Genomic DNA, 17,269 nt, shown 5'->3' on the forward strand with positions numbered 1-17,269 from the left:
ACTATGGCATCTATTCTAAATATTTTACAAGTGGTACATAATCTTGTTGAATGTGGGAGTTCTTAACACTGGATCTGTTTTGATTGGAGTATTGCTTTTTGTTTCCTTTTTGCTGTTATTTACACAGATCTAGATAGCGTACCATTAGGTAAGTATGTTTAGCTTTCTGTGTACCCTACAGCTGCATGAATTACTAATTGTTCATGTACACTAATTGTGGTACATCTTTTTTTTTAATTTAATTTTTATTGGCAGCCAACTGGTTTTTGCATGATCTTTTTCGAAATGTATCCATGACCACAAACACACTAAGTCTTTTGTCTTTCTTATATACATGCCTGATTTAAAAATGTTTTAGACATTTACAGAAGTATGCATTAGTTAATTTTCTCTTTTATTATCTGAACTCCAGTTGTGGCTCCAGTTTCATAAGCCCTTCTTTCTCTTTCTTGTAGGAAAAAAATGGAGTGTATATTTCCTTTTCAATTTTTTAAATAGATCTGTTAACTTGCATCTGTTCCTTTAGTCTCAAAAATAACTTCCTTTGGTATATATATCTTTCGTATATATTTTTCCTTGGCACACAGTTGTTAGCTTCTCAGCTATTCTTAATTTTTGTAAAATAAAGCAATATATATTTAATGTTGTAAATTGAATAAAACCAAAGGATTTTATATGAACACACTGAAACAGTACTTGCAGTATTTTCAGGTTAGGAGCTTTAGAGACCATTGAATGTACTGATTTTCAACCTTTCCTCTTACCATTGCAGCATTCGCATTAATTACACCGACTCCTTAGGAATATCTCTGTTCCACTTAGTGATCACACTACCTGTGTCATGGGTAGTTAAGAACCGGGAGGATCAGGGCAATTTTATTGCTTGTGATTTTTTTTGAATGATTATTTTGGAGCAGTTTTTATTGAACTAAAGTTATTTCAAAGTTCTGTTCTGAACTTTTTTTTTTCCCTAATCACACAGCTGTCAAATGCTTATACTTAAAAGAGAGGGATGCAACTGAAAGATTAAACGTAATTACCTCCCTGTGTCATTAGAATGAACATAACCTATAAATCTGAATTTATTTTAATTAAGCTATCCCACAAATAAAATACACGAGCTATTTGATTTTTTAAAAATATTTACATATATCGTGCCAATCTCAAAGTAGTACTTCTTTGAGATCAACTGCATAATACAGATACTGAAAATCTACTACTTTTAAGCTGCTCAAACCATAACAAGTACAAGTAGAAAAGGAGGACTGGTTATATGTTAGCTCAGGCTGCCCGAGTTCCTGGGCTGTACCCCGACTCTTCGCTGTTCCTTGGATCCTCAGGCATGTTTCTCCTCCTCTTCTTCCCCTCTTCCTCCTTCTCTTCGTTCTTCTTGGTGGCTCAACTGATAGTATTGAGCGAATTCTTATGTAAGTCCATTATCTCTCTTTGCTTGGAAGAAAATGCAGTGTCCTCTTGGATGTCCTTGTGTGCAGAAAATATTAACTGCTAATTTGATGAGCTGTGTACTTCTGCACAGCTTTTGAACACCTTGCCGTTATCTATAGCTTGAAGAAGGGTCGGAGCAGAGAGCGGAAGCCCGTCCAGCTCATGGAACCCGCGTCTCAAGGCAGGAATTCTCCCTAGAGGCTGGGGCCGCGATCTAGTCCAGAGGTGTCGGGGGACAAGCGTGGAAGAAGAAAAAAAGTGGAAGTTAAACTCCACAGAAGCTAGACAGTCATGTATATACTGCTTTAAAAAAACCATGTTATTTAAGCATTGGGCTGAGTGCTGGGATTCAAAGAGGAATAAGACACAAAAGCATGCCTTGCCGACGTGATGCCTGACTGAGGGTGACAGGCCGTGAACAGACGGGTACAGCGCAGTGAGGGCCGTGATGGGCACACACGGGTAGTTACGGGAGCACAGCGCGGCGCCACCTGGCAGGAGTGGCGTTGTTGTGGAGACTCTGGAGGAGGTGACATTTGAGCTTGAACATAAAGGAAGAAACAGGAGTTAGCCAGGCAGAGACAAGGGGACAGGGGGACCCGAGGGGCAGTGAGTGAGCGCAGGCACCGAGATTCATCCCGTGTCTGAGCCTGAGGCCTGGTTTGGTGCCCCGGAGCTACATGCACACGGCGTAGGATGGTGGGATGTAACACTGGGGGGCGACCCAGCGCCAGCACCCCACGCTCATAGGTTTTTACTTTTGGAGCCTTTGAAGAACATCTTTACTTGTCCTCTCCTTTTTTCCCTACCTGTGTTAGGGCTCCGAAGATCAGCCCTGTCTTTAGAGATTTTCCAGGAGACTTGGGGGACTCAGCATATAGTGTGTGCACAGCTAAGATTCACGAGAGCAACGCAGGAAGGGTACCAGCTGGAGCATAGGGGACAGACCTAGATGGCCCTGGAGGAATCCGTGTCCGGGCTTCCTTCCGCTCTCTCCCCCCGTGGGAAATAAACCAGAATGTACTTTCCCTTCAGAATAAACATGGGCAGCAGGTATGTAGTGTTTATACTCAGGGAGGTCCATTAGACACTCAGCACCCAAGTGTTTTGCTGGAGATTGACCGTGTAGGTTCCCTCTGTCTAGTGCATGCAGAGCTCCTGACTTTCAGAAGGAAAGCAGTTCAGCAGAAGCCGTTTGCTTTGCACACACATTCTAAGTACAGTGAATCACCCTTGTGAGTTAAGTGGCCACTCGAGACACTGAGAGCTAAGTTTCCGGTTATCAGGCAAAGCCCGACCTTGCCGGCCGGCCTCCCCACAGATGTCAGCCTCTGGGCTGCTGTGTGAACTTTTTTCCATACACCACTTTTGTTTTCCATAACTTAGAAAAAAAAAGACTTAAAAAGTAGTTGGTTAACTTCCTTTAAGCGAGACTGTACAGCTTTACACCGATACGGAGGGGCTTTAAGGCATTCAGGAGTTCTAAGTCTCTCCCTTTGCCTTTGATTTTTCGGTGATGAGAAAAAAAGCTGGCTTTGGGCTGGGTTTGTGCTCTCAGAGCTGAGGGTGTACGGTGGGTGCGGGGCGGGTGTGTCCGGCCATCAAGACGAGGGAGCTGACTGGTGACGGTCTGGGTCTGTCTGTGGTGACTTGTCTACCTCCTGGCCAAGTGGGTTTTATCAAACCATAATCATGTCTAAATACAGCATACGTGCATAAGCAGCCGCTAACGTAGCTTTTACTAAGCACTTACATGGCGATTAACATGCTAACTGGTTTCATCGCTCCCTGCAAGAAAAATACCAGACAGTCTCAGTCAGCTTTTACCCATGGGAAGAGAAAGACCAGGTTTGTTATTTCTTTATAGCCTAATTTTCTATATCATCAATGAATTCAGTCCCTTAGCACTCAGTCACCCTGTCTGCAAACCGAACCCTTAAGCCTTCCTGTAAGGGTGGGCTTTCCTTCTAGATCGCCATTTTCTTCAGGAAAAGGAAGCCTCAGAGAAAGGAATTAATTGACTCGTGTGCACAATCCTCCTGTATAATATAAAATAAAAAGTTAAAAGGGGATGAATCATATATAGTTTTCATTTATGTATATTATAATTCCATCTTTAGTTTCATGGAATGATTTCATAATAAAATGAGTATGTTTTAAAAACCTGCATCTATGTTAGGGGCTCACTGACATTTTGAGTAGTTTATTTTGGTGACTCTTTTATTTACTGACTTCCCGCTAGTTCTATATGTGTGCTTTTTCTCCTCTTTTTTACTAGTCTGCTACAGCTGTTCTGAACTAGATGTGGTTTATTTGTATTCATTGATAAAATCGTTGCATGCAAACCTGTTGCTTTTGTCTTTTATGTGCACGTGAATCAGGTGCATGCTGGTGTGTAACTTCTGAATACTTCACACACACATTCTCCCTCCCTACTTGAAAACAAAAATAAAAATAAAGGAAAATATTTAAGTAAGTTGGCAGACTGATAAAATATAACAAGTATGTTTGTACTTACATAATGGTCAGAATTGGCCTGGTATGTTACAGGGAGTTCATGCAGCATTTATTTAAATCTCGTACTTTTTCACTCTGTAGGTTTTTGTATGTTTGGATGATATGGGATAAATACATACTCTGAAAAAATATGTAAAATTATACACACTCTGATAAATACATGGTCTCATTTCTATACTGTGAATGTTGTTCTTCCATGTTTTATCATTTCAGCGCCTCGTTTTCCTATTTTGAACATGTTTTTCTCTCATCCTATGACGTATAGTCAAAGGGCTTCATAGAAACACTTTTCTACACTTCTATTTTAATGCAGTTACTAAAACTGAAGTGCCCATAGTGAGGCCTTGGGCAGATGTTTATAATGGAATAGGGATTGTAATCATGCAGATTATGACATGTGGCTAATCTGCATTTTGGACATTTTTTTTTTTTAGAAAATGTAGAGGAAAGTACTGATGAGGAGGCACCTTTAAACAGCCCAGGATCAGAAGGAAGGTAAGAGAGACTTGAGAAACTTTAAATAGAGTTTTACATGTTTCTGTCATATTTTTAATACTTTCATTTTATTGCTTCAAACAGTTACCTCAAAAAAATAATTTTGAATTTCATGGCTAAGTGAATAGCAGTAGAAATGGTAATAGGGAAACCAAACTGAGTCATGCTTAACCCTCACACATTTTAAGATAATAAAATAAATTCCTGGGTTATTTAAGGAAGGAAAATGAGTTGTTTTTTAAATTACTTCATTTTTATTTTAAATATTTTCATTCTGTGTGTTCCATATGAGGCACATGAAATTTTCTCCCATAGTTGTGAGCATAGAGTACACACTGTTTGCTATAATAAGTTCCCTTTTCATCTTATGGTTAATTACTTCTTTGCATATAGCACACTCTCTTCAGACCTTATGAAGCTTTGTGGTGAAGCGAGGCCTAAAAGCAAGGTAAGGAAAATTGAAAATATCAGGTAAACATTTTTTCCATTGTTCATTGTTATTGCGATTAAACACATAGGCCTCACACTAGACCCTTACAGGTTAGCCAGTAAGCAATGCTTTTACCAAAGCTTCCATGTCTAAGACATTTAGTTCGCTAGTCTATTACCCTTTGAAAAAGTTTGTACTGAAAAATTTCTCCTTTGTGGAACTTGTGCTTTCCTGTATTCTTCATAAGAATATGTAAGATTCTTATCCACAAGATATGATTATGGAGATCAATTCTTTTTTTTTTTCCAGGCTTCTTCTAAATGTCCTGTTACCCATTAAGGAAGTTTTGTGCTAATTGATTAATGTTGCCTAAATATCATAATAATATAGGTGATGGTCACAAATTACTAGACAGTAGTGATTTAAAACTGTTGGTTAATTAAATTGTAGACCCTGTAATGGAATGCAATAGAAATCATTTAGATTGGCAGGAGAGTTTTTAAATTTTAACATTCTAGTATGTTTTTAAGTGTTTCATATTTATTTTGTTTAGCTAGTATCCAGAGGTGGTTTGAATAATCAGCCGATTCTTAATCATCACGTTGTATTAACTGCTAATGAGGCTATAATGTATATGTGTTAAGTTTAAAAAAAATACATAAATGATACATGCTGTTAAATGTATAAGATACACGATGTACATTTCAGATTAAATATTAATAGCATTTGATACTAGGTGAATGAACTAACCATGTTAGGATGTTTGAAAACAAACAATTCTTGTAGTGTTTAGTAAGTAAATATTTTTGAATGAATGGATACAATTAGGACCTGAAGGACTAATACTGCGCAGGGGACAAGAAGGATTTAAAGGCCACAGAGGTTTGTCAGGTAATGTGAGCAGTGTGGCTGTATGTAAAATAATCATTAGGGGTCGCTGTGATTCCCTAAGGAGGACATGCCCGTCTAAAGCAAACAGCCGCCACTCAACTCCTGCTCAACTTTTTGCCATGGGGGAGTGTGGCCCGAAGACTACCAGATCCTCTGACTTTTCAAGAGAAGCCTGAAAATGGATTTTAAAGTGGAATTTCCTGTTCTTTAAATACTGGGCAAAGCAATCAGGAAACATCTCCAGGCTGTGTGTAGGATCCTTGAGCTACTGGCTTGGCAACATGTGGTTCATGTTTTATTATTTTAAATGACTAAGCAGAAGTTAGCAAAACTCAAAACATTCTAGTACGGTTTGGATTCCATCAGAAGTGGAGGAGGGAACCTCTTTAAGGTGACTTTCGTCTCTTAGGCTCTGTGGAAGCCTTGTTATTCGTACCTCGTGGGACACCAGAGAGACGTGACGTGGTGGCCTGAAGGCTCTCTCCTGAAAGGACCACCGTGGTTAGGGATTCCCAAGAAAATGGTGCCTCTCTTGGGCCTTTGGCATCGGAGAAAACTGACAGGGCTTTTGCTTTCCAAAACTGTTCTGAAGTGCTGCCTGCTACGCCTTTCGAACTGCTGAGATTATCATTGCTGTTTCCTCACTGAAAAAATGAAGTTGACTAAATATTTCAAATAGGTGTGTACTGTACTATGTTAAGGGCAGGGCTATAAAATGGAACAAAACAGGGTGCCTGCCCTCTAGAGGCTTATAATATGGGAAGCACCTTGATTGCGTTAGTACCTTAGCAATAATAACAACTCTGAGCAATGAGAGGGTAGTCACTGTTTTTCAGGAATGAAGAGGAAAATGCTTATAGTGAGTTTAGTTCGTAAGGACATGCCCTTCACCTGCATCACCATGCTCCCGGGAGCTGGTGCGGGCTGGTGCGGAATGATCCTGCAGCTGGACTAGCCACACAGGTCGGCCCTCAGGTAGTGGGGTCACAAACTGAGAAACGGATGTAAAAACTGATATTAAAATAGAATCAAAATTGATATTAAATAAAACATCTAAGCATGGGAAAAATCAGAATTTAGTTGATCTTCTCTGCAGTTATCTTTTGGTTTGATTTCTTTCTTCTTCTTTTTCTCATTATTCCTGAGGGAGCTAGGCGTGTACGGCGTGGCAGCGCAGTAATATTTGGGGCAGAACACCTGGTTTGACTCTGGCTTTGCCACTTTCTAGCTGCGTGACTTTGGGCCAGTTATTCAGCTCCGCTCTGCCTCTGTTCCCTCATTCGTGAACTGGAGCAATGACGGTACCCGCTCGTGTGATGGTGTTTAGAGCAGAACGTACAGGACAAATGGTGGCTATTACTGTGGCCTCTAAAAGGCTTTCCTGATTGTAGCTTTGGCATGCGACTTATCTTACATGCTGTGTTTGACACACTTGCTAGGAAGAGACACGCTACATGTTTTTACCTATTTCAAACTAATGAAATCTCTATTCCCTAATCAACTTCTCTGCAAAAGTTCGCAGCTGATTGCTTTTCCTTCCATTCTCTGACCAGGCCCGAAGGAGGACCACCACGCAAATGGAACTGCTGTACGCAGATAGCAGTGAACTAGCCTCAGACACTAGCGCAGGGGAGGGCTCCTTGCCTGGCCCTCTCCCGCCTGTCGCAGAAGGGCAAGAGATCGGAATGAATGCAGAGACAAGTGGTGCTTCTGCTAGGGACCAAGAGCCCCCTCCCCCATCTGGCTTCCCTTCTAAGATAGGCAGCATGTAAGTCTGGCCCAGCTCCACTAACTTCCTTTCTTTTGGCTTCTCTCTCTCTCCTCTCTCTCTTTTGAAATGCGCATGTTGCTAATTTCTTATTTCTGTTTTTAAAAATTTATGTAAATATGATCTTTTTTCAAAGTGATTTCTGTTAGGTGTTGTCTTCCCTCATTTCCTTGGACATTCAAAATCATTTAAGATGAGATGTTCTTTGTTGAATTGTTTTGTCTTATTTCTGCGTTAGTCGTTCATATAATTGAATATTTTCATATAATGAGTATAAATGTAAATATTCACTCATATAATTCGCTCATTATTCAATTATAAGTTAAAGTTATACCTATAAAACCATTTTGTAAAACAGAAGGTTTTTATATATAAAACAGACTCTTAAATTTGCCCTAAATTATGTATGTCTAACCTCTAAAAGCTGGTCAGGCTAATAAACCTTTGCTGACCCTATAAAGAAAAAGAGAAATACCAGTTACAAACTTGATACATTTTGAACTTTCCTAATTCTCTGCCTTGAAACACATTGCATGTCTGAGATGACTGTATGCATAAAGTATTTTTGTATTATTAAAGATTTGAAAGAGGGAATATTCTCTCTCCCATCTATGACTACTTGAACAACAAAAAATATTCTACTCAAAACATATCTTATTTAGAATTTTTTTATTATTATCTTGAGAACAGAGATTTCCCTACACAGGCTAGTAGTGTGTGTGTGTGTGTGTGTGTGTGTGTGTATACATTGTGTGTGTAAGTGTGTTTTGATAGTTATGTTAAAAATTAGGTCATTCATCCACTGGTAAAGATTTTTTATAGCATTTTTCAAACTAACCGTCATACACGATTTAGCGAATTATTTATGGGATAAAGACCTCACTGCATTGAGGAGTATCACCAAAACATGGCACATATTATAGGATTCTGCAAATAAAAAAACATAACAAACTTTCCCCTTTGAATAGCTCTGTTTCCCATAACTTTTTTCATTTTAAGAAGATATTTCTATTATCCATTCAGGAAGCCCATCTGCTCCCTTTAGTTCCCAAACTGATTTTAATGATGCCAGAACTTTCTTGCATGTGCTTGAGGTGGCCTTTGAATTAACTATTGGATGTGCTGTTAGAGGTTGCTTTCGAGCTTTAGTGCTTTTTTGGTAAGATGACAGTAGAAGAAATGATTCTGGTCAAGGTAGTGATATGGAACTGAGAACAGATTTTAGGAATCCGCATGTGTTCAGCATTTAGTCTGTCAGAGTAGAGACTTATGGAACTTCAAGACTAAATCTATGGCCTGGAACCCAGATTCAGGTAATACCTTCTTTTTGCCTTTTTCTTCTTTTTTTAAATGCATCCTTTATGACAGGTTGTAGAAAATATCGTTTGTACTCTGTCTTTGAATGTAGTTTATTTTCAAGTTTTCATGAATTCAGGTATTTGTGTCATGCTGTACAAATTTAAGAATTTGTCATGTTCTTGATGCAGTAACTCTTATAAGTCATTACTGCATGACTTTTATTGCATGGACTAAAATAATCTCCTCAATAATTTCCTTAGGACTTAAATGATGCAGAGTTTATAAAATGTGATTTCCTCTGATTAGAAAATTCATACACACAAAGTTTAATTATAGTTAGTTTTCACTTTAAATAGGAATCATATAAGCCCAGTCTGGGGATCTTGCTTTCTAATTCCTTCATCATTTTTTCCTTTTTTATTAATAGAACTAGCCAAGCAAATATTCATTTTTAAAATTAAAATTAATTACTATCATACCAAAAATTGTACTCTTAAATTGTTAATTACATGGACACTATTTGACATTTAAAATTTATGACAAGAATATTTTTATTACTAAAATTTATATAGTTACCAATACCTAGATACTGGTGAAGTAAGATAATTGCGTGGGTTTTTTGTGTGTGTGATTACTTGTAGAACTGGCTTGTGACTATGTCTAAGTAGTAATTCATTAAATCTCATTGTTTTTCTTATTCTGATAAAATATTTTTGGCCTGCCAAACTGTAAAGACAATTTTTCTTCAACTGAGGCAATTCTAAAAAAAACTTGAACATGTATGTTTAAAATAAAATATTTATTTTAGGTAATTCATAGTAGAACATTGATATTTACCTTCAAAGATAGTTGGTTTGCAGATTTGATAAGATTAGATAAGATTGCCAGCTAAATGTATAGTTGCCAACTTGCCATCGACCAAACATGATTATATTCCATCATTATACATAACTCTCTCTCTAGGTATATAACTCAATGAGTTTTGTTTTTCATTTGCAAGTAATAATCTTTATCAAGTTCCAGTTATTAATCTATTAAAAATTTAGATTGAATTTTTGTGTGGTACATCTGCCAAAGTTATTTGAATACATTTAAAATTGGATGATTAAGGAATGTTTTTCTATTTTAGTTCCAGACAGTCATCTCTGCCAGAAAAGAAGCTACCAGAGCCTTCCCCTGGAACCAGGAGAAAGACATATGAAAAAGCAGAAAAATCCAAGGCCAAGGAACAGAAACAGTAAGTCACTCATGCTTTTCATTGACTAGATCGTATACAGAGTCGGCGACACTTGGATTCTAAAGGACAATAGTGCAGTGAGTGTCCAGAGTCAGCCTGGCTTCGGTTAGGCCTGATCCGACTCATCTTGGCGTGGCTCACAGTCTTCTGACCATCTTGGTCACACGCGTAGCCATGAAAAATTCGAGCACTTGTGTCCAGTCACATACTGTCTTTGTTTTTCAATTATTTGTTTGGGTCATTGGTAGAGTTCATATATACTTGAAGTGCAGCTTATTAAATCTGTATCTCAAATAGTCTTCTAGAAAAATTTGAAATCAGTTTTGAGTGATAGAACTTGGACTTTACCTCTGTACCATGGCAGAAAAAAAACTAGTGTTCATCTTGCCATTTCTTTGCTGTTCTTACATGTTTACATTGTTGGGGTTACCCTCAACTGTTTTTTTGCTGAAATCTTTTAGGAGCTATTTATGCGTTTTGTGAGGATTAGTTCTTAACACTACAAAATACAGTCTGGTGATGCACTTAAGTAGGGATTTGTAAATTGTGGTACCACAACGTGCAGGAAGTTGAGTGCGCAATTTAGAGCCACTGTCATAATTCTTGCCCACTGCTGCCTCCGGTGTTGCACATGACGTAGAGCTCTGACACAGCCTTAAGTGGCGGTATCAATGCCAGTCTACACTGAAACATCAGTAAAGCTAATCTCTTTAACATGAGAATAAATATAAAAAGGAGTTTTCATCCATTTTCTGTACTCAAGCAGAGATCTTATACCACCACTTCTTCTCTGCCAGCACGCACACTCCCTACTTTGACCACTGACTTAGCTGACTTGACTGTCATGGAAATTATCCTTCTCACCATCCTTGCTTCCTGTATTTAAGGAAGCAGTTTGCCTGTTTCTGCTGAATCGAATGACTCAAGAATAATTGGGAGATAGGAGATGGAGCAAATAAGTAATTAAAAAAATAAATGTGTAACCCATTGAATAAACAAACTGCTCGTAAACTGTCTGGGTCAATTTCCCCACCTGTAAAGTGAACAACTTGGTCTCAACTCTAAAATTGTACAATTTTAAATTTGGCTTGCTTTTTTAATAGTAACTTTAGATTCCAGTAGACAACTCTTTCTTTAGCGCAGTCTTGTGGCCGGTATAACAAAATCTAGTGGGAAACATTTCTTTATTCAGTTTTTCAGATTGCATTTTATCTTATAAAAAAACAAGGCAGGGAGGAAGGAAGGAAGGAATTCGCTGATGAATTTTTTTTTTAAAGCATGTTTCATTTAACATCCTAACAAATCATAACCAATTAAAGCCACCTATTTGATGTTCTTTTTTTCTTGTAGCTCAGATTCTGGAACTTCAGAGGCCAGCCTTTCGCCTCCTTCCTCCCCACCAAGCCGGCCCCGTAATGAACTGAATGTTTTTAATCGTCTTACTGTTTCTCAGGGAAACACATCAGTTCAGCAGGATAAGTAAGTCATTATGGAAGAGAGCCCCAACTATTTCTGACAATATTCTGAACCTTTCAGTGCAGTCTGTGTGAAATACTGAGCCATCTCCGTGTGTGAGAGATGAAGTCTGACTTGTGAACTCTTGCCATATTTTATGTGTTTTTCCAAGGGGAAGTGAACAATTAACAAAATAAGAGAAGATTATTTTCCTGCTGAACATTATTCCCTGTTGTAGATTTGCACTGCTCTGTTTTCAGCACCGGTCTTGCCTTTTATAAGCAAATTAGAATTGAAATATCTTTGAGACCTTTTGAAGTTTACATTTCTTGGGATTCGTCAGCTCTTCTATGAGCCTACAAAAGCCTGTAAGCCAAGATTGCCTGAGTTGAAAAGAAGTAAATTATGTTAACTTTGGTGGATATAAGAGCTTACAAAGACCACTGTTCTATGTGTAAATGTATTTATCATTTGGTTGTTCTACAAGAATCCAGCACTAAACTTCAGTAATTGTGTTCTTGGAATAAAAGAGAACCTTTATGGATGGAGGTGGTAGGACTGAGGACAGGTTGAGGGGAAGAAAAGTTGTACGGGTATAGAAAATACAGTTTTCATTAAATTTGAAGGGAAAAGTGTTTCCACATTGAGCCAGAATCTCTCTTACAAGAATGCAATACTAACAATACTGCTATGAAGTATTTATTAAGTCTGACTTTTCTGCTTTGATTTTGAATGATAACATTATGGATGTATGAAATTGATATCCTTTCTCCCACCCCAATTATTTGTTTACTATATTATCATCTCCTTGTATTTATCAGCCATTTCTGAAATTTATAGGATGCTGTTTAAGATCTGTCTCACATGTTTAGGTCATGCCAAATAACGTTAGAGAATTATAGACTTAGAAAAGTGTACCATCATATTGAAAAAATTTCTAGTCTACTTCATTTATGGATAGAATTCTTGATTGGATTTTGATATAGTTTAATCAGTAGATGATATGTCCTTTAAAATGATCCAGATAGGTAAATATTGTGTGTTATTGAAGAAAGACTAACATTGTTAAATTGCACCTCCCATTTAATTGAGAAAAGGTTAGAAGAGCATTAAGAATGTCTTCAAAATTTCACATCCAATTTCACTAGTGATAGGAAAAGTACTGAATTTTCACAGCCTTGCATTCACAGTCATAAATTTTTGGTCAGTCTTTTGATAATCTTGACAATCTAATCATAGTCCCATATTTTTTTGCTGAAATATTTTATGAGCTACCAATGATTTGGCTCTGTTGTCATCTCTAGAACCTTAAAATTTACAAGAACTGACTACTCTACACTGTCAAAAACTCACCTACTCTTTGAATCACTTTCTTTTGGGGCTCCTTTTTAGCATATTTTCGCAGCTACAAGTAGCTCCAGATGCTTCGTTTGTGGTTACATTCCATGCAAATGCTCATTCTGTTCTCATTCTCCCCAAGCCTTTTATTCAAGCTACACAGATTTTCATAATAACTAGACTTATTGCAAGTCTCAGAGGTTTTAGGGTAGAGCTGGCAGGAGTGGCTTACCTATTTTCAGAATCCCACTGAGGTTCCCCAGCTATTACTCCCTAGTGAGAAGAACTCTCTATTTTTGAGATAAGTTCAAATCAAACATTATTAAACTTTGAGCGATTTGTTTTCCATGCAAACACACAATGTATTTGTGCAACTTCCACATTAGAGTCTAAATCTAAAATAACAATCAAGTTGAATAAAATTTACTAGTAGTTGTTGAAAGGGGAACATTTTTCTAGTACTGACATTTTTCTAGTACTGTCAAATTAAAAAGAAAGAATCTCAAAGTGATATATTTCACTTACTTTATACTGTTCCTCTTGGGGCCTAAATTTTAGAAGTGAGAATAGTTAGGGTCTGTGGCTCACTGATAGGAAGTTTTTTCCCCAAAAACTTGTCTTGGTAGAAACATGAACCATATAGTTAACCTGATTAGCTGTACATTGAGTTTGCCAATGTCTAGTGCAAATAGATAAGCCCCGCACTAGAAAGGCAATATTTGCTGTATTTCTGTTACTCATATTGATGGTTTTCAGTTCAGTTTCAGCGTCTTTACCTGGTGACATCTGTATCCTTTCCCCTCATAATTCTAACTCTTTCACTGTAGGTCTGATGAAAGTGATTCCTCTCTGTCGGAGGTTTACAGGTACTTTGTTTCTATCTTTCCTATATTCTGGCATTTCACTGATGTTCTAAAATGCCTTCCTAGACACTTTAAGCAAATCTCATTTTTGTTGCATGTGTAACTTATTGTAAGCCATCTCAGTGCACTAATATTTTTGGACAAAAGTTTTAGTATATTTTAGTGAACATACCTTTTAGACAAAGTAGTGGCGAATGTTTTTGCATAACAGAATAAAAACTTGTGATATTGTTTTCTCTATATAATCTAAATCTTTTCTTTAAAAGAAATTAAGCTCTATGAGTATTGATTTCAAGAAGGTTTGCTCCTCAATGATTAAGCATTTCTAATCCCTCAAAATGTGGGAGGTGAATAAGGTATTTTTTTCTTGCTTAGCAATTTTAAATAAAAGGTTTATGGTAGGTTTTGTGATGAAATAAAGGTATGCTATAAAAAAAAGAAGGATACTAAAGTACCTAAAATATAAAAAGAAATAGAAAGTAAAGGGTTTAAAGATAATAAATATTTTTAACTGATAGATGCTGTTTTTAAAATAACAATGTTGCATTTTTTTCATGTTACGGATTTTTTTGGATCTTTAATTTATCTCTCTTCCTCTCTGTCATCTCCTCTTCTCACTTACCATTTTGTCTCCTCTCTTGGCATTTGTTTCCCTTGTTTTGTGGCCGTTTTGCTGATCATCCATAGATCCCCCAGAAGGTAGGCAGGGGGAGGGGAAGGAATTAAACCTCATTCGCAACATCACAAGATTTCACTGGTTTGCATGGAACAAAAACAAGCAATTTTTTTTTCTTTACATCTGACCTGTTGTACAGGCTTGCAATATATAACCTTAACTGAAAGAAATTATTTTGAAGTTGATTTCTGTATTTCAGAATGTGAATAAGTTAATTTTAATACAGAAACACCATGGATGTTGGTTTCCAATTTCTGTATTTTCTCTATTATCTTTGATGTAAGGTAATCTCTATAAAATATTGACCCTAATATTCTAAATACTTGAGAGCATTTTTCAATATCTAATTAATAAATGCTATATTTAGTGTTGAGATTATTTTTCTTCAGCAGTTTGAATAAGCAATGGTATTAAATACATATGACAAAAAGGCCTCCTTTAGAACTGAGCCAAACAGAAGTCTCTGGAGGCAGGTGTTTACTTTTGTAATGTTACAACCTTTGACATGAAAGAATTGCATAGGATGCTATATAATCAGTGGAACACACAATAATTTCTAGGATAAAGCCGGTCATCTGAAAAAAGGAAGTCTTTTGGAGACGTAGTTTTATGTAACTGAAGGTACCATTTAGTTTTTTTTTCTTAGGATGATTTTTGTCAATAAAGGCAGACCGACCCCAAACAGCTCTTAGGCCGTTAACATGAAATTTTTCTTTGTAATTAGCTTGTTGGAAAATACACACATATATACTTTCTGTTCAAGAAGTAACAGTAGCGAGTGACTGTGCATTAGATCATACCTTTTGAATATTTGAAGCAAATTTGATGGCTTCAGTTCATAGCAATGATCCTCACATCAATAGGATTTCAAAATGGCAGATACAGACTTTTAAGAAGGCATTGTTCCCATTTCAGTTTTAATCGTGTTTTAAATTGTTAGATTACAAAAATAGTGACTGAGCATTAATTTGGGGTCTCTCAGATGGATGCATGTGTGCAAATAATACTTTGGACTTTGTGGTTGTATATCCAGTGATAACAACTCATCATATCATTTCTAGGGATGAGGAACTCCTTTCACTTTTTTGAAATCATTGTAACTAGGCCTAAATATAATTTTTAAAATCCCGAGCCTAAATTTGCCTCCTTTAAATTTCTGTTCATTGTTCATCATCCCTCTTGAGCTGTACGAGAATTAATTCAGTACCTGTTTTTGTGTGTGTGTATGTGACAGCTCTTTAAATATTCAACCCTCTAAGTGTACTATTGTATCCTCTCTCCAGTGAATGTTTTCCTTTTGGCTTAGTAGTTCTGGTTTCATCATCTGTTCTTTATATGATATGAGCTGCACATCCCTCATTTGGCTTCCACGGTTTTGGAAAGTTTCCAGTTTTTTAGTGTTCTTAAGATACGGCATCTAGACCTCATCCCCCCTCCACCTGTGGCCTCAGTAGGATATAATAATGGCTCTATTACTTTCTGTCTCCTCAGATGTTTACTTCTACTGAAGAAGTCATTGAAGGTGTTGGTAGAGGATTGTTGATCCATTGATCTTGTATTCAGTAAACAAATCTCTTTAGTTCTTTACTTAGTACTGTTTTATTTAATTCAGTTTATTTAAACTAAGAACACAAACAAAAGCAATTCACTCATTTCTCCTGCCCCCCACTCCTGGTTGCTGGCAATCACCAGTCTGTTCTCTGTATCTATGAGCTTGTTTTTTAAAATTTTGTATGTATCATATTAGATTCCACATATAAAAGAGATCATACAGTATTTGTCTTCCTTGGTCTTATTTCACTTAGCCTAATGCCCTCTTTAGCTTTTTAAATCTCAGCTACTATTAAGTCCCTTTCCTTTATGGAACATTCTGTGCTATCTTTGCCTAAAATTTCATGTTTGAATTTTATCCAATGATTATCTTAGTACTGTGTATGTACTTAAATACATTTCATCTGTTATTCTAGGCAATAAAACACAGCATCCAGCTCTTCAATTTATCAATTTAATAAACACATCATCTCTGTCTTTAGTGCTAGGGAGAGACTGACTGGATCGTGAAGACCTCCCGGATTGACAGGAGCATTGAGTCTTCAGCCAGCAGTGGAACCCCCCTACTACAGCACTTACCTGACGTGTCCACAGAGATATACTGTGAAATATGTGGCTCTTATCTCCCCATACATTGTGAATAGGACATTCCCCTAATTAACTGCGTGTTAACACCACCCACCAACAGATTCTTCCCCCGACGGGATTAGTGAGCTCATGCTCTCTCTCTTATTGATGAGTATTTATTTTTACTTGTTTATAATGACTTAATAGTTTCCTCCATGAGACTCAGCAGGAAGTTTTACCCATCTGTAATTTCTGAAATCCACTTTTTTCCCCTGCTTTTTGGGAAGTTTGGTATACACATTTTATCCGCCTTATTGATCGTCTTAGTGTACCACAGTGATTCTGCCTCCGCAATGGTATATCCTTTCAGAACCCTACAACATAATGATTTAAAAACAGAAATACTTGAATTTATTAAGTTTCCATTATTAGTTCTGATTTATCTTGGGCTAACATTTCTTCTTAATTACTCCTGAAGTGCCTCTTATATCCAGAAGATTGTTCTCTTTCATCTAGAAGATGGAAACAATTTTGTTTTATTCCTGTATTTGTCCTAATATTATGGTGTCTTATATAATGAGCATATTTAAATATAATTTTTCTTCCTGCTCTAAGCAAAGATACATCCAACATGTATTTATTGTTGTTTCTTAATTCACTTTCATCTTTAGTCTTCTCCACACAACTATTTAATTTCAGATCCTGTCTTAAATTCCTTCATGACAGGGACAATGTT

General features: G+C 37.0%; 1 protein-coding gene across 9 annotated transcripts in view; it reads left to right on the plus strand.

The window, feature by feature from the left end:
- KIF21A (kinesin family member 21A) overlaps nucleotides 1–17,269 on the plus strand; it is a 131,326-nt gene that overhangs the window by 99,540 nt on the left and 14,517 nt on the right. For 2 of the 9 annotated variants that reach the window (XM_073223296.1, XM_073223298.1), the window contains 7 exons: nucleotides 128–148; nucleotides 4,398–4,458; nucleotides 4,852–4,906; nucleotides 7,333–7,547; nucleotides 9,976–10,083; nucleotides 11,434–11,562; nucleotides 13,704–13,742. In XM_073223296.1, coding sequence (XP_073079397.1) covers nucleotides 128–148; nucleotides 4,398–4,458; nucleotides 4,852–4,906; nucleotides 7,333–7,547; nucleotides 9,976–10,083; nucleotides 11,434–11,562; nucleotides 13,704–13,742 — 628 coding nt within the window. The remainder of the gene's footprint in view (nucleotides 1–127; nucleotides 149–4,397; nucleotides 4,459–4,851; nucleotides 4,907–7,332; nucleotides 7,548–9,975; nucleotides 10,084–11,433; nucleotides 11,563–13,703; nucleotides 13,743–17,269) is intronic. The other 7 variants (XM_073223297.1, XM_073223300.1, XM_073223299.1 and 4 more) reach the window with 4 other exon arrangements.

The sequence above is a fragment of the Manis javanica genome, chromosome 15 (assembly GCF_040802235.1).
Source record: "Manis javanica isolate MJ-LG chromosome 15, MJ_LKY, whole genome shotgun sequence".
NCBI lineage: Eukaryota > Metazoa > Chordata > Mammalia > Pholidota > Manidae > Manis > Manis javanica.